At 40.6% G+C, this 20963-nt stretch overlaps 1 protein-coding gene across 1 annotated transcript; it reads left to right on the forward strand.

The window, feature by feature from the left end:
- The first annotated feature begins 1785 nt into the window (after positions 1–1785).
- Positions 1786–20708, forward strand: calm1 (calmodulin 1). The gene is made up of 6 exons (XM_005809927.2): positions 1786–1933; positions 10087–10117; positions 10819–10962; positions 17715–17821; positions 17983–18118; positions 19572–20708. The coding sequence occupies exons 1-6, from the start codon at positions 1931–1933 to the stop codon at positions 19598–19600; spliced, it is 450 nt and encodes a 149-aa protein (XP_005809984.1). The 5' UTR covers positions 1786–1930; the 3' UTR covers positions 19601–20708.
- The last annotated feature ends 255 nt before the right edge of the window (positions 20709–20963 follow it).

Genomic DNA, 20963 nt, shown 5'->3' on the forward strand with positions numbered 1-20963 from the left:
TGTTTACAGACATTCTTCACCTAGTCTGGCTGAGGCTGAGCAAATTTTTTGGTTTGTTTCAAAGAGGAAATGTGGCATGTTGCTTCAACTTTGCAATCAGCAGCACTGCTTTGTTACTAAGTCACATAAAACAATAAAATACGCTGAAGTGTGTAAAAAGTACACAGCTAATAGAAATTTTTTGCAACAAACAAGTATCGTATGGTAATATTAAAGATACATTATCTTTGGGATGCAGCAGCAGAAATCTTTTTAGCTCCTTGTTGCTTATTTAGGAATGCTCCTCACGGTCCATTAGATACTAAGGCGCCCTCATTTTAATGGAGACGCGGTAAAGCTTCCATTAATTTGTCCGCTAGGGGGCGCTTTAGTCACAAATTGTGAGGGGAGACATTACTTTCCCCTTTTCTGCATCGTCACTCTACCAATCCAGGTTACAACCTATGATTGAGGAGACTGGAAGAATTACCATTTCCATAATTTAAAAAAGGCTCGTTTTTGTGTACCATTAAGCTACCAGCAGTCCTGCCGTGGTTTATGGCTCGTTTCACACCGCCTCGCCAGTCCAAAGTGAATGTGCGCACTTCTTTCACCGAGCCTATCAAACACAAGACCTGTCGCATTCCTATCCGACTCCGTTATAAAAACATTAACATACTATAAACAGTCATGGATATTGCTAATTAAGCAGTGTTTAGCTTTTCACGTAAAGAAAGGGGAAAAAAATCCAGTATTTTTATTTATTACGTTTCCATCAAGTACCACTGCCTGGTGCAATGCAGGTCCCGTGTAGCCAATCGATGCGTCCGGCACATAGAATGTAATATTGCAGGTCTGCACTGGCCAATCAGAGAGGTCCTTACATACAGGCGCAGCAAAATCTCATGTGTCAAGCGCGCTCCTTAGATTTTACGTTATCCTTCCGCAGCTACGAACTAGTGCCTTGTGTCAAGAGATTGTAACTTCCAAAAAAAAAAAAACGCCGAAAAACGTAGAAGTGGTTGAAGAAACTCAATTTCTCTCTTTTTAATCTCGAAAGCGAATGATATTTATTTAAATGTGGATGTTATCACTCAGTTAAGTTGCAGGAGTTGAAGTTTGTGATTAAAATGTAAAGGAAGAGATTGTTTTTTGTGAGAAGCTATTAAGTAAAATACAGCTGCAAAAATAAGACAATTTAGCAAAACATGAATTAATATTTAAGTGGTTTTTTTAATGTAATTAGAAATAATCCACAAAACAAAAGTTGTTCCAGATGTAAACAACTATGTGCTAGCTATATAGGCAAACTATTTTAATGAAATGTCAATGTTTACCAAGCAACCCCAACAAGCAATATTAGTTTTTATTACTGAGAAAATGAGTCACTATATTGAAAAAGTTTACATTTATTTTAACTTATTCGGTGTCTAGATGCATAGATTAAAACATTGCAACAAGTTTGAACTTGATTTATATCAGATTCATTGGTGTGTTAATAATAAGAAAACTGCTCAATAGATCACTCCTCCTTATCTCAATTCAAGCTTCTTCGTGCTGTTATTATGTGCTCTATTTTCTGTATAATCACGAGGAAAACACAGTCCAAGCAGGATAATTTGATCAATAATTAATTACGGGTCAAAATGAGCGGCAGGATGCTCCTCTTCTGTGCACTGCAGACGTTTGAGCCGCGCTGATTGGCGCGCCGGGCTGCTGGAGGCCCGCGCGCGCTGCCGCAGGCGGCTCTGAATCGCAATAAGGAAGTGAGTGATACGTGCTAGCGTGGCGGAGGGATACACAAGACAAACCCGCGTCCCCCTCCTCCCACCTCCCCGCTCTGGCCACGGCCGATATACCCACTCCAAAAGCCGCCAGTGGAACTCCATCTAAGGAACGAGCACACTCCTAGTCTGCTTCCACAGACCAACAAGCACACAACCCGTCCGACATGGTACGTATAGTCATTCATTCTTTGCGTTAGGGGAGGGAAAATGGCGCTTCAAGTGTAGGAACACCTGCTGGCTGGTCGGAGCCTTTGCTTTATAACTCAATGTTCACTCATTGATTCCTGTTATGAGCAACTCGTATCCGTACAGGAGGCGCATACTGTGTTTCAGCCGATTCGAATATTAAAATGGCCTTAATATTCGCCTCTTTTTTTGCCTTTTCCTTGCGGGTTTGTGCCTGTAAATGTGCTCTACTTCATATGTGGACTCTATGCTTGATAACTGCGCAATTAGCTAGTTCCTCCATGCTGCAGCTCACATTCAAACTTGGACGACATTTGGAGGTGTCGGGAGAAACTGGTGTGCTATTCTGGGTTATAATGGGATAATTCTGTTCATGAGCGATACGGTACTTTATTTTTTTGGTCTTCTTTTTTTACAACGCGCCTCCCGAACACAGGCGTGTTGAGAGAGTAAAAAAAAAAACATCTTGAAGCCACACGCTGGTATTTTTCCTTCACATGGATTCACAATATATGCTTCATTTTTTGTTCTCTCTTTCTCTCTCACACACACACACACACACACACAGTCTGGGTGAAGAAACTGTTTGGTTTCCACTTTTTGTTTTCTTTTTCTTGGGGTTGCACCATCGCGCCGCCGCCTCCTAGCTTCGCTTCGCCTTGCCGCGCCTGAACCTCCGCGCTTCTCGTCGCTGTTCCGCAACGGAAATTGACCATAACTATTCCGTACACTTGAGAGGTCACATCTCCAGCGAAGGGAGCGGGAGGAGGGGAGCTGTCGGAGCCGAAAACGAGTCGCTATCGGACGGTGTTCCGCAGCCCTGCGAGGCTTTATCGCAGGCGGGCTGGGTTATCTAGTTGTGCTTATGTCTGCTGATTTGGTTGCCTCTTTGCAAATTTCTCGATGTTATGCAAATATGGCACCTGTGGGACTCGTGCAAGAAGCTCTGCGTAAATAAATACATGAACAGAAGGTGGAAACAAGTTAAATCAACTTTTTTGTTCGTCTTCTTCTGCACACCTAGCTGCCACCCTGCTGTACAGTTCCTAATAATTACGTATTCTGCATGTCACTCTGTTGCAGCTGACTTTCTGGTCATCTCCGTAGGCCTCAGTGACTTGCAGAAAAAAAATTCCTTTTTTGGTGCACACGTTAGCTTGACATCTGCAGCACAGGAACTGGAAATAATCTGCATATTGCACAGAAGCCTCTCCGAGCCTTGAAGGAGTCCAGAAGCCGTAAACCTTTCAGCTCCACCGCGATCAGATGACTCACGTACAGTATCAAGCTTCCAATCAGGTTCACGTTGCAACGCGCTGCAGCAACCGGAGTATAAACCCACCAGCATCCATGAAAAGTTTCATTCCAAACCCCCCACCACCACCATCATCACCTTATCTGAGCCCACTCAGGTGGAAACGCTCCAACCACCCACCCCCACCACCAGCATTGAGGTGGAAGTATTGAGTAAGTGTGTCGAGGCCCTATCTTGTTCCTGCTCGGCTCTTGTTTGCTGCTGCATGTTTAGTAACTCGCAGCGCATCCGATACGCCGTGGTGAATAATTGATGCATTTGGCAGCAACACCTAGCCCTGCCCTACACCTTCCCCCCCTTCCTCCCCATGCGTCTCGGAGCGACGGTGTCCCGTCTGCGGCGCGGAGAGCCCGTCACCTGCCACCACAAGCCATATGGTGCACCGGGTCTTGTCGCTGCGCCCTAGGACCATGGTGTTGTTTACACCGCACACCCCATCTCTCTCTCCGTCTCTCTGTGTGCGCGTGTGTGGCGCTGCTTGGGCCTGAGGCCTCTTTGTCTTTTGTCCAGCTATGAAGAGAATTGCCCCACAGTGGAATGAACGCCCTGCCGCTACTACCCCCCCACACACTTGGAGTCTTTGTTTCCCTCCTGAATGTTTCAGCTCGTCACACCCATCTGTCTGGGCGATGGCTGCTTTGATCCAGCTCAACAAACTGGTCGGCCACCTCCATAGTAGATCACAGAGAAAGAAAGGACGATCCATGATTGGTACGCTTGTTTTCTAAAGGAGGAAATGCCAATTACGTAAGAGCAAAAGAGGCCTGGGATGGAATGTGATTCTCACAGTGTGATAACGTCACCAACATACCCTGGTGTGTAATGGTGTTCACACAGATTCAGACCCCAGAAAACTAGCAGGATTCAGTCGGTTTCATGTTCAACAGAATGGGAACACATTTCCCTACTGCTGCTAAAGTTATCTAACATTGATGTTTTGTTGTTTTTTGTTATTTATTTCTTCCTGAACGACACAAATTCCCGTTTTTCTTTTCTTTAGCTAGCTGTAACAAATTTACAAATTTTGCCAGACGATAAATTGTTCCAGAAGTTATTACGATGAACGACAACCTTGTCGTTTTGACGCCATTTTTGAGTAATATAACGGTAATGCCAGAATAATGCGAGTACTCCCTTTTAAAGATCTACAAACTTCAGTTTTGTACAGAACAATCCACACTGCAACTGGGAGACATTTTATATGTTCAAAATAAAACACAACAACCAGAAAAGCAATAAATAAAACGGATATAAAAACCACACACAGAACCAAAACTATAAATAAAATGGGTTCTTAAGGTCTTTAAATAAAATTGCCCTTCAAGAAATATTAATAATCAAATTATCAAGCTCATTTTAATGTGTGATTAATTGCTTATCACGGCAGGCTTGCCCGATGCGATTTTTTTGCTTCCCGATACGATACTTTGAGTAATGGCCGATACATTCCCAATACAATATCAACATCAATCCAAAATACTTTTATTACATATGTTGTGTTGATTGCTAGAAAAAGGCTCGATCAAGTCATATTACTCAGAGAATAATGGTGAACAATAGATGTGACAACAACTGACCCATTCATTAACAAGTGGATCAGTCTGTGGGATACAAGCACTGCCGAATAGAAGTGCTGGGCCGGACTAAACGATTATTATACCTGATATTTTAGATTTCTCCCGATGTAATCTGATACTCAGTTTTCATGCCGACAACAAAAACAATGTTTTTGTGTGCTTAAAAAGAACTGCATGTTAAAAGGATGAACTGTGCTGCAGTTTCCTTGATCGGAGTTTGATTAAAAACAAAATAAAACTAGAGAGCGAAAGAGGGAAAAGAGCATCAATGCAAGTCTTTGTTGATGTGTTAACAGGAGAAAATGATTGGCGTATTTGAGGAAATAGGAAATATGAGTTGTCAATCACCGTGAAGGGAAAATTCTGGTTTAACAAGCAGATGTTTGCTGGTTGGTTATTGTGGCTATCTGCTAAGGTGTTAGCTTAGCTTTACAACTATTGAGTGGCTGTTGGCTCTCCGTTGGTTTTATGAGCTGAAATATTTCCAAATCACGGAAAATATCAGGAAAAACAAACAAACTGTAGTTTAGTTATTTTATTTTGTCCTCCACCGGCTGACCTGGATTGTGCAGCTACAGGAGGGGGAGGGGCTTATCACTGTATGCTACGAAACTTCCCAACAGCTCCTTTGATATGTCTGCGAAAAATCGATAATATTGCTTAATCAAATTTTTGGTTTCTGATTGGTTAATATTTGAAAAAAATAGGATTTTGTTTTTTACCAATGCACTCATTACCAATTCAGGAAACACGGGTGCAGGTTAGTACGCCCAAGGTCGCCATCTTGTTTGACGAGCATTTTTTTTTTTTACAACTTCCATTTATTTAGACTTTGAATTCAGGTCAATTCTGTGATGGAAAATTCGTGGCAGATTTCGGGCTAAGATTTGGTTTTCTTTTAAGTCGAACTAATGCAAGAGTGAAGTCATAATACCATCAGTATAAATTGGTGATATTATAACAATGAAGTAGAACTCAACACGAAACACAAAAAAATTAAGATGAGGATTTTTGAGCATCTTGTGAAGTGATACTTTGCTATACATTTTACAGATGACACTTTTAACACATCAGCATCAAATCATTATTGGTAGCAGGACTTAAAATAGTGCAAACAACTGTATATGTCAAAGAGAGAACTACATGAACCTGATAACCACACATTTTTCTTCTCATCAACAACTTTTTGTCTTGTAATTTTAAGATGTTTTTTTTTTTTTGTCTGGTAAAATTGTTTCTTTTTTTCCTCCTCCTAATACAATTATTCAAAAATTCTCGTAGCCTGGCCCTAATTCTCCGACGTACAACTCGGAGAAGGGGTGACTGAAACAAAACAACTTTTTGAAAATGTTTTCTGTAGTTTTTTTCTTTTAAAAAAGAAAAATTTAACTTGCACTGGAAAAAAGAAAATCTGACATTTTAATTTTAATCTGTAGCCCAGCCGCAGATTAAAGCAAGAACTTTTAGACCTTGGAAAACCTTAATAGGAACCAACCAATGCCTGTTCCCTACCGACTCCTGGAGCTGCTTTCTGCCTGTTTGGACTGCTGCCATGGGCAACAGGGTATGCGGTCGACCCACTCATGCCAGCATCCACAAACACACACAGATTCCTGTTCCCCTACAAGCTGTTATTTAGGCCGACGGACGGTGAATCACAGGGAGTTTCCTCTGAACAGTAAGAGCCACCGCCACACAGAGAGGGGAAAAGGGGGGAAAAAATAGGCCCGGCATTGCTGCGGCACCAGAAGCCCTCGGCAGCTTGGGTCACAGCCAGGGGAGGAACCATAGCGCTGAGTCACCAAACTCCCCACCCCCCCCTCACACACACCCTGTTCAGTTTTTTAGAGCCAGGTAGACGGAGAAAATACACAGATGGAATCTGGTTTGTTTCATTTTGGCTGCATGGAGATGGAGCAAACAGTCACATTGTTGTGTTTATTGTAAGTTCAGATTGTCCTCACCCTTAAGTTTTAAAGTCATGTATCTAAAATTAAGGGCTTAAAATGTCTTAAATTCACACAAAAAAAGTAAGATGGCCTTAAAAACTTCAATCACAGGTCCTAAAGGGGCAGTGCTTTTTTTTATCTTCACATCACAATATAATGTTGTTCCCTCAACAAAAACATGTTGTCTTTGTTTTTTTTCATGGATGTCCTTTAGTCTCCCGTAGCAACCATTCAGCTGTGCAAAACACCTCAGTGGACCTAGCTCCACCTTCGAGGACGGGAAGTTTCCAAGCTTACAGAGCATCCCTACCCCGCAACTCCCCCACTCAACTCCTTCAGACTAGTCAACAACAATTAGCACTTGGTGGAACTGCGCATCTGTCCATTATAGTGTATAGTGCTCATTACAGGAGCTACTTCTCAGTGCAAAGCTTTTAAAAATGTTTTCAAAGGATTAATAGAGGAGCCATGTTGTGATGACTTCCTGAAGGTGGAGGTTCTCAAAGAGACACAAGCCCAATTCCAAGATGAAAGAAAATTTACTGCACAATCTAAGTCATATTTGATATAGACATCATTTCTATTACAACTGAAGTTAGCATAGCTTTTGATTATGTTATAAAATGTCACCATGTAGCTCTAAAACACAATATTGTCACCTTTAAATGTGGTTGTGGCATCTCATAAATGCAAACGTTGGAGTCACCTGTAAACATTATCATTGTGTTCGGAGACTTGAAGCAGTTGCAGCTACCTCTAAGTAGCTGCCATAACCTAGCCAGCTGGCTTGTTTTGCATCTATCATCAGTAAAGTGCAAATGTATCCCAGATGTTTGAGCCATCAGCTCACTTCTGTTGTGCGATGCTGTTCATACAGTCTTGCTCTAAAAGCTTGAAACTACTACTATATAAAATTTGTGATTTTCTTTTGTCCAATTCTGTTGTGATACAAATCTTTAGTTTAATTGTTAATGGTCTCAGAATATACTATACTTTCCTAAATTTGCGTCGGTGAAGCCTGCAGAAACCCTGGACTCATTCAGTCGGGTCATCTAATCATTCGAAACTCGACTACATGCCGATCGATACCTGCCGCCGCCCGGTCCACCGCGACGAGACGCCTCTCTGTTTGAGAGGAAGCAAAAGGTCAGCTGGCAGCGCGGTCATGTGGCGCTCTGCTAAATGCCAACCCAGCCTAAACTAATCTAACCCTTATGCAACAAATTCAATTTGCTGACTTAATTTCCAAAATGGAGCGCCGCGCTGGTTACGAGGTTCTGGTCTCCGGGAGTCACAGGACTCCGGGATGATTTCTTCATTGCATCAGCCTGAGAAACACTCCATAAACACGCAAACGTAACAATGGAAGCAGGGCTGGGCGCTTCACAGGAAACGCAGGGATGGAAAGTATTGGTGTGGAGGAAGACTGTGTGTGTATATAAAAGAGTTGCTCTGTGTGTGTTCCCCCTCTTTACTGCCAAGCACACGGATGTCAGTCAGACTGGTCTGTTAACAATGATAATAAAAATATCTTCAGAGTCATTTACACCAGTAGCTGTTTCTTCACACTTCTATTCTAGTCTTTTCTTTCTTTTTTTGATGAGATTAAAAAGAAAGGGTGGGGCTAAGTTGGTTTGGAAGCATTTGAGGCTTGATGCATGATGGAAGCCATAATGGTCAGGGTGAGAGGGGGGGACGACCAGGCCGGCCGGTTGGTCTGGAGGCAACGCTTTATCCATAAGCAATTCATCAATTAATCACATGATGAATTAAAATGAGCTCAGTCGTTTCCACTGTCGTGATTAGTATTTTTGGAAGGTCAGATTTTGTTTACAGACACAGTCTGTTTTATTCCTGGTTTTGTTTGTGTGTTTATTTTTTGTTTTGTTTTGTTTTTTGGTTGTCCTGTTTTATTTATTTTGGATGTTTAAAATATCTTCCAGTTACTGAGTTAAAGTTCTTTACAAAATTACGGTGTTGCGTTATCACAGTAATTACTTGGGTTATGTATTGTCCAGCAAAATTAGTTCCTGTGAAAGGCCTACTTAACAGCTTTGTTACAGTATCTTGAAGTGTTGCCTGCTTGTTTTTTCTTTTTGATTGTCAACATCTACCTTTTCTTATCTTTTCGAACAAGACAGCTATTCAAAAACTGCTTTGATGAGCCTTTACTGTCCGGGCAAGCCAGGTCCGATAACTGATTCTGCTTTATTATGCCAACGTTGGACTGGAGACAAATTGTTTCAAAACGGCAAAAATACCTGGCACTGGAGGAGTTAGTTTTGCCTGGAAGCACTGCCCCACCCCTACTTGTTGCTGTGCACTGCTAGCTGATGGAAAGCTTCTATTATTTCTCCTTTGCTTTCCAGCTGCTTGGAAATATTTGGGGAAATGGAGATGAACAACAACCAAGTCGTTTGTCAGGCTCTTGATTATTGCTGATTTGAGACCAAAAACAGCCCAAAATGTAGGGCTGAAATGATTGATTGTGATTAATTGACTATTGAAATCGTCAACTAATTTAGAAATTGTCAATTGGAGTACACAAACTCCAAAACAAGGATATTTGCTGAAAAAATAACATACCTCAGAGCAGTAATTAAGCCAAAACTGTAAACATGTATACACATTTTCCATATAAGTTTAAAAAAAATAAGACTTTTGTCTGTAAATATGTTCTACTCATTAAGCATCTTTTGCTATCCAGTCATTAATCAATGCATCCTTTTCTACAAATGATCAGGCGTTCACTAAATAAATAATGTCATTGTGTTTTAGGCAATAAAATGTTTATTTTCTTATTTTTGGGGGGGATTTTTAAGTGTATTTTTAATGCATAAAAAAGGCTCAAGTGGTTAAATGAAAAATCTTGCAGTTTGCGCCAATTTTTATCCGATTAATTGTCAGAATAATTAATAGTCTGAATAATCGCTTACTAAATTGTTAGTTGCAGTTGCATATAAAACTAATACTTTTGTGGCCTTTATTTTGAAGCAAGTAGGTTGAGTGAAGATATTTTGCTCTGACCTGTAGCCTCCAAATATGAGAAATCCATGCTCACCGCTACGGCTGGAAAAAAACTAGTTTCTTTCAGCCTTGTTAAAAAATATTTGCTTTTGTATGTGCTTGACCTCCTTAAAGGTCAAACACATACCTCTAAGGGCCTCCTTAGATTGCAGTGAAGCCGGTCAGGCTGGGGCTTCATGAGGAATTTCTGTTATCTAAAATGCTTTCCTTGTTGACTAACCCGTCTCTTCTCCCTCTCTCCCCCCCCCCCCCCCCATCAACCACAGGCTGACCAACTAACAGAGGAGCAGATTGCAGGTAAGAACTCCCTCCACTCCCAACAAAACTTTCCTCCTTGTTGTTTTGTGTACCAGCTCTCGGTGGATTAAATCCAGCTCCGCGTTATTCAATAAAGTCCAGCAGTCGTGTAAGGTAATGTCTCTCATTAGGCGTTCTGCTGCTTCCACATCACATGAAGGGAAACAGAACATTGAAGGACTTGGCAGCAGGCTGTCCTTTCCCTTCCCTTCTCTTCCCTTGGCAGATCATTAGCTGTTCAAAATGAGCAGGACATAAGGGGATGAAGAATTCACAGCAGTTATGAGTCACAACTGCAACCTACAAAGTTGCACTGAATAGGCACTTTTCTGTCCAGGCCTCTGATTGGTTTCAAACACAATAAGCACCTTTATGTTCTCACCATAGAGACGTCTCTTTGGTCTAAAACTGGAAGCTCTTGTTTCTTTTCAGCCGAACTCTATTTTGTGCTTAATTAGCTGACGCTAACACCCCCAAGGCTAAAGCTCCATACTGCCTCCCTGCTGTGTGTATTTAGTTGTTTTTAAAACTTTCTGTCACAATGTCAGCTGGATTTCTGGGGACAGAAAGTCAAAGCTCATCAGATTCACGACAGCGTTCCAGACGATCCCAATCGGAAATCGATTAGCCGCTGGAAAGCCCTGGTGTCTCCTGACTGCGTTTGCCTAACTCAGACACGTTTCCCTCCTCTGACCCCGCAGAGTTCAAGGAGGCTTTCTCCTTATTCGACAAGGATGGCGACGGAACCATTACCACCAAAGAGCTGGGCACCGTCATGAGGTCGCTGGGCCAGAACCCCACAGAGGCCGAGCTGCAGGACATGATCAACGAGGTGGATGCTGACGGTCAGTGGCACACGCTCGTTTTGTTTCAATTGTCGTTACTCGTTCTCAAGTTTTTCCTGGCCAGGAACGTGCTGCAGATTTTGTGATGGAAGTTTGGAATCACACCGAAAATGAAGAAGTTACAATATGATTCTTATTCATTTATCAAATCGGATATATATCTTGGTACACTTGAAGTAAAACAAAACTTACAAGTATTTTTTCAGCAAGACAATAGGAGCTTGTTTTAAGTCAATAATTCATTTATATTGATGGAAAAACAATAGTTATAATGGTAGATTATTTCACTTATAACTATTACTTTTTCATCAGCGTTAAGGAATCATTTACTCAAAACAAGCTCCTACATTTTGCTGAAAAGTTCCCTGTTATTTTTGTCTCATTTCAAGTGTACTAAAATATTTACGCTACAAACTAGACCAAAAATACATTGTAAGAGTTTGCAGTGTAGTTGGAGCATTTATAGACTGAAAATCTTAGTTATGATGTATTAAATGGACAGGAAGGAAGGGTTGATGACTGGAGGCAGTTATAGAAAAATGTCTGGTTTCATTGATAAAAGTATCCCTACTGTCATTTTGTAAGCAGAATTTCACAATTTTCTTAATCAAATTAATAAAATGACAATCATCCTGTTCTACAATTGAATGTCTTCAGTCAGAGGCTTCAGTAGAACCCCTGTAATAAAAACTGTTACAGGAGATCCATCCTGCCCACATCCATCAGCTTCTACAATAACTCCTTAAAGAATCTTGGCTAATATGAGCTATAACATCTAATTTACCTTTGGGTTCAATAAACTGTTTAAAAATGTTATTAAATTTGAAAATTTCAATTTTGGAGTTGTAAAAATGAACCAAGTTATGTAGGAGTTGAAATTTCCTTGCAGTTTTCGCCAACACCACAATCCAACATGGCTGCCTTGCATATAGAAAATAGACACAAAGTACTGTGTAGCCTCCTTTAATGAACATGTTGCTAGTGCTATTAAAAGTAGTTGACCATATGAAGAAGCGAATCCCACTGGGTTTTTTTGGGAGCTGGTTCATTAAAGTTGGTTTTGATGTTTTTCCGAGAACGTCTGAATGCCGCTGCAACTCGAACTCAGCAAAAGTTGCCACCAAAACTCCTCCTTGGTTCAGTTCATCTGTTCACATTTACCTTGAAAATAATTGATGCCAACATTTTTCGGCGCGTCGGGAACCATTTGGGTTCATTTGCGTGGCTCATGTTCAGTCAACCAAAATGTGTTGCAGGAAACGGCGAGTGCTCTGCTCTGGCCCACATGCTGGCAAATCCCCAAATTTACTCAAATTTTGCAAGCGAAATGGAAGGCTTTTTAATATTTAGGTTAATATGATGCTCCCTCGTTTTTAATCTGCAAAACGACCGTCAGCTGCTACAGGAGCGCAGAAAGTGAGCGCTCCCAACCCATTTTTCTTCTTAGGAATTAATTTGGGTTGCTGCTGTTGTCTGAGGGATACGGCTGTGATTTTTCTGTCATTGCGTGACTTTAGTGGTTAAACCCCCCCGTTACAGAGAACAGGGGATTAGCTGAGGCATCCATTATTGTCCTGCCTCCAAACACATCAGCTGTGTTGTTGCCCATCTCCCTGCGTTTCTCTGCCAACTGTTCGCCAACTGTCCGAGCCAACTGGCGGGCCAGCTTTATTGTCAGATGACGTATCCCTCTGTGTCAGCAGTTTAGTCACTGCGCGTTCGACTCCATCCGAGTCCACAATGTCATTGATATGGATGAGCAGGTGGAGTTTTCGGAACAAGCCATTTGTCAAAGAGTCGGCGTTGCTTCTCGGCGCCGCACGATCACAGCCGCCGTGCTAGGAATTAGCGCTTTTAATTTATAGGAAGGCGTTAATGGATCGGCCAGAGATCAGTTATTGTGATAAACGATAATATTGGGGGGGTTTTTGAGAGCATTTTCAATGGCATTATAATTCTCAAAGATCAATAAATTTTAAATTCCAACCAATGTTTAACACTGGAACTAGAAGACATTTTAGATATTTAAAATAAACTAACAAATAAAATGAATTATGAAGAAAAAGGTGTCCTTCAAAAAAAAAAACGCTAGTTGAGACCAAAGCACCAGATTGAGGATTTTAGTCAAACAGTTTTTGGTAGAAAGAGAGAAAAGAGAAAAACGATAAACTATGCAAATGGGAATTATTGTGTTTGTTTTAATTTATTATGCAATTAATTAATTTATTGCTTATTGTGACAGGCCTACACTCAAACTATTAACCGTAACAAAACTAATCTATGTTCGGTTTATAAACACTTCAAACAACAAAAAACATGAACTCAACCAAAAGGTGCTCCAATTAGTTAATAAAAATCACTACGTCAGATTTCAGTAGTGCTGATTAATCATGATTAATTGATTATTGAAATCGTCAACTAATTTAGTAATAGATTAATTAACTGGACTCAAAAAGAGGTAATTGCTGAAGTAACAGCCAGAGCAGTAATTAAGCTAAAACTGTACAAAAATACAAACATTTTGCATTTAAAACAAGGGTTTTAAAAAAAACATACACTAAAAGAATTAAGTTCTTTATTTGCGTCTTTTAATGTACTTCTAATGCATAAAAAGGCTGAAGTGATTTAACGAGAAATCTGCAGAATATGGCAAAATAAATTCAGAATAATCATTAGCTGCAGCCCTGAACTTCAGAGAATGATAAAAATTATTTGAAAGACAATTGGTGGAGGTCCAGCTGATCCATTTCTACCCAAGTACTACGTTTAAACTCAACATGTCTTTGTGCAATCGATCCATCAGTGGATTCGTAATCGAATCTTAGTCTTCTGAATTATGTCAAATCAATTGGCAAAATGCCTAAATTCCCAGAATTTCCTTCTCCGTTTTTCTAAATGGCCAAAATTCTGCTTTTCACTGAATTTAATTAAAATAATTACTTATTTTATCTATGATTTGCCGTCAATGTTTCATGTTATCATTTCACCCATCAGTATTTTGGTTTTAAAATCGATTTTTAGGAATGAAGAAGTACCATTTCACAACTTTCTGCTTTTAACTTGGCTAAATTCCCAAACAATGATCCACTGCTGGTGATTTTGATTTATTTTTTTTGTTTGTCTGAATCTGCATTTGCTGCAGGATGCTCCAATCGTCTTTAGGCAGGTACAAGGGTAGTGGATTCTGAGACAGAGCAGGCCCAGGTGCCAAAAACCACAGCTAAGCAAATGTCCAGTTAAAGCATTATGTTGTGAATCCAAAACCAACATTTTGTACCCAGATATGCAGAATGATACAAAAACTGTATGAAAAAAGTAGGGAATGTAGAAAATGAAACATGCCAATTCCCCAAACGCGTTCGCCTTGCGACCGCTTATAGGAACCACATTGATCAGAATGAATCAATTGCCCCTTTAGTCATAGATTATCCTGCCACCCTCACGAGTTGCATTGAAGAGCCAACACACACACACACACACACACACACCATCACATTCCCTTGTTCTGCCTCTGCCTCCCTTGGCTGATGCAATCTAGGTCAGACGGCAATGAAGCTAGTAATGGAAAATAAAAGTGGTTACATAAGGCCTCTCTGCCCGCTGTACATCCAGTACCCCATTGGATGTGAGCCGGTCCGTTGAAAATCAGCTTTATTTACCAAACAAGCGGACGATGACGAGCGCCAAGCAAGATGGACGAAGCGGCGCGATGTTAGTGGAAAACGTGATCTGGGAAGAAACGCGGACGCTGGTTTCTGACCGGTTTCGGCCGTTCTGTTACACAACCTGCTGTTAACATGCGATAAAGCAACATGCACCCCAAAACGCATCACTCTCTATTACACAATCCCACCGCTCGGGGGGAGGGGGGTTAGCTCGATGACCACACATACGGGTGTGCTGAGATGTCTCAACCATCTATAGTTTGCGTCAGCACCTCTTATGTGTAATCGCACCGTCTCCCACTCGGTTCACTCCTTATATTCTCTCCTCTTCACATCTCTGTCGCCCACTCACTTCCTTCCGCCCTCTCTCTCCTTTTTTTTTTTTCTTTCTCTTCCACCATCTTCTCTCTCTCCTAGTCTGCCTTCTTCCCCATCTTCATCCTTCCTCACCGATCCAGATCAAACAGCGAAGCGTTCCCGTCTCCCTTCCTTTCCCCTCAGATTGTGTTTTTCCAGTTGAGCTGGTACCGTTATCTCCTCACCAGTCTTCCCAGTCTTCCTCGTTGCTACGTTTCAGACAATCACCCCGGGCCATAAGATCACCATCTGCCCCCCATCACATCACCGTATTCCTTTTTGTTCCACACACAAACAGACACACACACTCTTTAGTTAGTTACTTGTATGTCTTGCAAAGATTGCTCTCATTGGTTAATCAGCCAAACAAACCCACCCCAGAACCAATCGTTTTGGCTCCTTTAATTCATTCGTGTTCCAGACATTTTACCTAATTCAGGATGTCGATGCATCCTTAAATACTTTTATCTAAAATTAAGGCATTAGGACATCTTGGAATGCTGTTATTGCATTTTAGATGATAAAATGTTTGTTGTTCAAAAAATGAATTGAATTGTTTGTGTATTCGTATCTTTTAATGCATTTCTGATATTGTATGAAACGGGCATAAGTGGTTAAATGAAAAATCTGTAGAATGTGTCAATCCAATTAATCGTCAGGATAATTAATAGAATAATCGGTTACTAAAATAATCTATAGTTGCAGCCCTAATCATAGATCTTATATTCTGTCATGGTAGTGTTGTTTAATCTAGAATTATTTTTTTTCCCCTGTCTGGCTAAAGTTTGAGTCACGCAAAAACATCTTTATTGCATTCTGTGACTCAACTTGGTTGATGCTAGCGCTAACTAGCTGCTAATCTATTCTTGCTAACTAGGTTTTTTGCGTCTGTCATGGGAAAGTGCAGTTTTATTGCCAGTTAGCTTGATGACGTTCATAGCCCATACGAAGCTAGGTGGATTCTGTGCAAAAAAGCTTGGCAACAATGATTAAGGCTGTAGAGAATCGCAAAATGGAGTGAAACTTGTAAAAATCCTGTATTTCTGTGCATTTGTTTTCCATTTATTTATATTTTATGATGGTTAACAGTTCCAGGTCTAGATAAAAGGAAGCTCTCATTAGATTCCCCCTCCTGCCGTGGAGCCTATGAGCTCCTTCCAGTCAGGAGAGTCTGATCCCAGTTTAATCCTGTTGTGACATCGGCTACATGGATATTAATCCGACAGTACACACATATGACACTACCGGCACAGCAGCTGCCGTTAGGGCAACTTGAAGCGCCGCCACTCGTTCAATCATTCTGGCTCTCGCATTGATATGGAAAGACTCGAGGATGTGTAGCTGTAGCATCTGGTTTGAAGTGCAGAATCCTGTGTGCGATGATTTGCTCTCCAGATCCGATTCATTCAAGACCCTTAAAGGAATACACATAGGAATGGGCGATAAATCTAGTTTATTCATTAATCAAGTTTTTGGTTTTTGAAGATTATATTTTTGGAAAATCTGGATTTTTTTTTCACTAATGCACTGCGTGTGTTTCTAGACGTCTGAGGGATTTAATCAAGCCCATCTTGACAAGCCTGTTTGTTTTGAATTTTAATTCAAGTCAACTTTATGACGAAATACAAGAGTCAGGCCAAAATGGTTTGTTTTTCATAATGCAAAAATAATGTCATGTTAAAGGAATGGTGTTGGAATTACAAAATTTCTGTGCGTGTCAATCGGAGTCCAGCATTTTATTGCTGAAAATTAGCTAAAATGCTATGGTTAGCTTCAATTGTGTCAGTAGCATGTGTCTGACGTGTCTGTAGCAAGTAAGTCAATACCAATGTGGACGCTCATCGACTTGCTCTATACAGTAAGCTACAGTATATGTGACTAATATATCAACAATTAGCTAAAATTGTTATTTTAGCTGTTATTTGTTATTGTTACTGTTGTTGTTTGTTATTGTTATTGCTATTGTTATTTAAGGCTAATGTTAGCATGGGGCTATCACTAGCATGTAGAGCAACTAGCACATCGACTAAAAGTGACTAAGATCACTCAGTATGCAAACATTTGTGTATAAGCTAAAATTAGTCAGGCCAGGGTTAGCTTAAATGCTGTCAGTAGCACGTGGGGTATCACTAGCATGTTGACGTACTCCATTTGAGTATAAAATAGTAATTATCCAAAATGAGTATTTTACCTTTAATACTGAAATAAGCCAAGGAAAAAATATTTTGTTATTTAAGGTTGTTTTTTTTCCTCCATACGACTTTCTTGTAATTTCCAGACATCCTAATAAATTTGCGTCTTTATTCTTTTGATGCTATGACTAAATTCTCATAATTAAAAAAAAATAATTAACACAGCACGGCTCGTCGTACAACTTGCACAAGGGACAATTAAAGCCACTTTTTGAAAATATTTTGTCATTTGGAAAATCCTTTTAAAAAAACGAGGAGATTTAAAATCAGATCAGCCAAATGCAAAAGAAAAAAAGCATGCCACACTTTTCAACATTTTCAGAGCAGTGCGTCGTTTTTCTTCCAATTCGCAACAGTGATGGATCAGATCCAGAGCTGCGGCCTCTAAAGAGCTAAACCACTGGATGAACATTTTCAGTTGGCTGCTTCTCATCAGCCAAATGCTGATATAATATCATTATTTCGGCTGATCAGTCACCTTTTAACTGATTGCCATTTTTGATGATTAAACAGGCCTCCTTGACTCACTCCTTTCCAGGTAACGGAACCATCGACTTCCCTGAGTTCCTGACCATGATGGCCAGAAAAATGAAGGACACAGACAGCGAGGAGGAGATCCGCGAGGCTTTCCGGGTATTCGACAAGGTACGGAAATATCGCAAGGAGAACCTCTGCTGGAATGCTGTGACTTGAGGAGAAAGAAAACAAGAGAAAAAGTTGTTGGTGTTTTTGTCATGAAATCATTGCAAACTTTGTCTTTTTACTAAACAATAAGCTGTAAGATGAATTCTGTCACTTCCTTCCAGGACGGGAATGGCTACATCAGCGCCGCAGAGCTGCGCCACGTCATGACGAACCTCGGGGAGAAGCTAACAGACGAGGAGGTGGACGAGATGATCAGAGAAGCAGACATTGACGGAGACGGACAGGTCAACTATGAAGGTATGGGATCACTGAAAATGAAACCCACAAGTTTTTAACAAACGGGGATCAGACTGAGGCTCATCTCTCCAAGCTAACTGTGACCTGAATCCGTCGTTGGATGGAAACTGCCGCTCAAAGTTTGGAGAAAAGCCACCATGTTTTCACATAACCATAGAGTTTAATGGGATTTCATGTTTTCTATACTGATACAAAGTAGTGCAGAGTTGTGGAGGAGGAAGTGGGAATCTGGAAAGGGTGGCAAGATTTTTAGGTTAACTCGTTTTTTTTATGGGGGGGTTACGCTGATATCAATAAACAAAACCAAAAATGTGAGATAAGTACAAACCTCACAGTAGTAATCTTCAACTAAAATGTTGGAAAAGGAGCGTTCTTAAAAAGTAACCAAAAGGATTGATCTTACCTTCTCCACTGTAAAACATGGTGGTGGCATCATCATGCTGTGTGAATGATTTCCTACAGCAGGGACAAGGAAGCTGGATGGAGCTGAACACACACCTAAGTTTTAACCAGGGATGCATCGATCCACTTTTTTCACTTCTGATACCGATATCTGATGTTTGGTATCGACTGATGCCGATCCAATACAACAGTGCTGGATTAACTTAAAACATTTCCTTTATTACAAATTTATTTGATAATCCTGCACCAGTACAGCACACTTAAATACACCAATAGCTTTATAAGTTTGGTCCAACATGTAAAAACAGCTTTAGTTTTTTCAGTCAGTTCAATTAGAAGTATAACAGCCAATGGAAAATTAATAATAGAGAAACTGAAATTGACAAAAATAAATCAAAAAAACTGTGTTGACTACTTTGGTCAAACATGTAAACAAACAAGACTGCAACAAACCTTGTAAATAGTTCAGAAAGTCCAACTAGGAATTCTAAATATAATGTAAAATAAATAATGAATGACACCACTCAGAACAAACCATAGAACTAGACTGAATAGATCTGCCAGACTCTGTATCCAATACAGATATCGGTATCGGATCGGTGTGTCTCTAGTTTTAAATATTATTACTTTTCAGAAACCAAAGCTTCACGATTATGCACTGCTTTGAGTTTCTCTGTTGCATAACATCCAGATTACAACGTATTGTTTGTTGTAACGCGGCACCGTCTCAGCAGAGTCTCGCCGTATCGGCGCACGTTCTCTACGACGTTTATTGTTTTAGCTCGTGTGTGTGTGTGTGTGTGTGTGTGTACCCCCGCCGCCCTGTGCACAAAGCCCTGCATTTTTAATCATGGCGGTTTAATGAGCCGAACGCAGAAGCTGTTTGGAAGAGGGGGGGTCAGTAATTAGGATGTGTGTTCTGAACCTGCTCAGCTTGATTAAAAAATTAATAAAGCATTTAAGAATTTAGCAGGTGACTGCCCATCGCGGCAGAGCCGTAAAACTGGTGACCTCATTGTCCGTTTTTTTTTGTTTGTTTTTGTCTCTGCAGAGTTTGTACAGATGATGACCGCAAAGTGAAGCTTGCCCGCCCCATCCTGACCCCCCCTCGCCCTCCCCTCTTAGAAGAAAACAAAACAAAACAAAAAACATGGAAAAAAAAAATGTTTTACTTACCTCTTGGAAGAAAATGTTCATTTATTCATACTGTTTCTGTATAGAAAATAATTGAATGTTGACTTAAAATATCCTTCTGTCCACACAGGAAAAATATATATAAAAAAAAAAATACAAAAAATGCATGAAAATGATGGTTAGTGATTCTGCCCTCTCTCTCCTGTCCCTCCCGCCCCCCAACATGAAGATCAGTTCAGCATCAGTACGAGTAAAAACAATAACAAACCCTGTAACTACGACCTTCAGACTAAATTTAAAGCATCGGGCCAACTCCTCCCAGCTCCATATGCTCGTGGTAACCGTCTGGGCTGGCCGTCTCTCTTCTTCTTCTTCTCTCTCTGTTTTCTGTTCTTCATGCATGCAGCTTGAGACCGGAGCACTAACCCCCTCCGCCCCCCGACCCAACTCATCCGTCCTCCTCCGGACTACCAGAGCGTGCTGATTCCACTATAATCTGTTCTCTTGTTGGTTTGGTACAGTTTTAGTTTTTTTTTTTTTTTTTGTATTCGCAGAGGAACCCTGTACTGTTAGTTGAGAGAATATACCAGGTTCTAACTCAAAAGCATTAAAGTGGAATGGGATTTAATTGTATGCTAGATAAAAAAAGGAAAAAAAAATGTACAAAAAAAATGACATTTTAAAGCGTTTGGCATGTTTTTATGTTATTCGGACGGCCATCTTAGTAGTCGTTTGTCCTTCCCTACGCAAAAGGAGGGGAGGAGTTAGTCTTACAGTGAGCTTTTTTTTCTTCTTCTTTTCGCTGAGATGGAGTGTCTGTCCTCTTTTTCTTGCAAGAGAGAATCACTGGCCTTCACGTTTATTTTGTTTTTTTTTATTCTTCTGTTGTTTCGACTCAGACGGGGAGCATAGTGAGGGGGCGGCGCCGTGTTCGCCGGCACCGCACCAGGTCTGCGCGACTGTTCGTCCTGAGTTCAGTTTACATTCATTCCAAGTTGTACATGCTAGTCTTTAATTTTTTTTTTTTTTTTCAAATAAAAGACCATAAACTTTATCATGTGTTATGTCATTTTTCTTATGCTCGATTATGAAAGCGATAACTGAAGACAGCATAACAAGTCTGTATGTTTACTTGACTAGACAAATGTGTCAACAATAAAACGATTACAATCAGCTCCATGTGTCTGGGTGAGCTGTGCTGTGTCAAACTATGAAGGGAGTGTGTTTGCCTTCGCATTCAACTGTGGATACACACACACACACGCATCTATGCCAGCTCTCTTCCCTTTTAAGAAGACCCAGCTGGTTG

Source organism: Xiphophorus maculatus, chromosome 15, assembly GCF_002775205.1.
Source record: "Xiphophorus maculatus strain JP 163 A chromosome 15, X_maculatus-5.0-male, whole genome shotgun sequence".
NCBI lineage: Eukaryota > Metazoa > Chordata > Actinopteri > Cyprinodontiformes > Poeciliidae > Xiphophorus > Xiphophorus maculatus.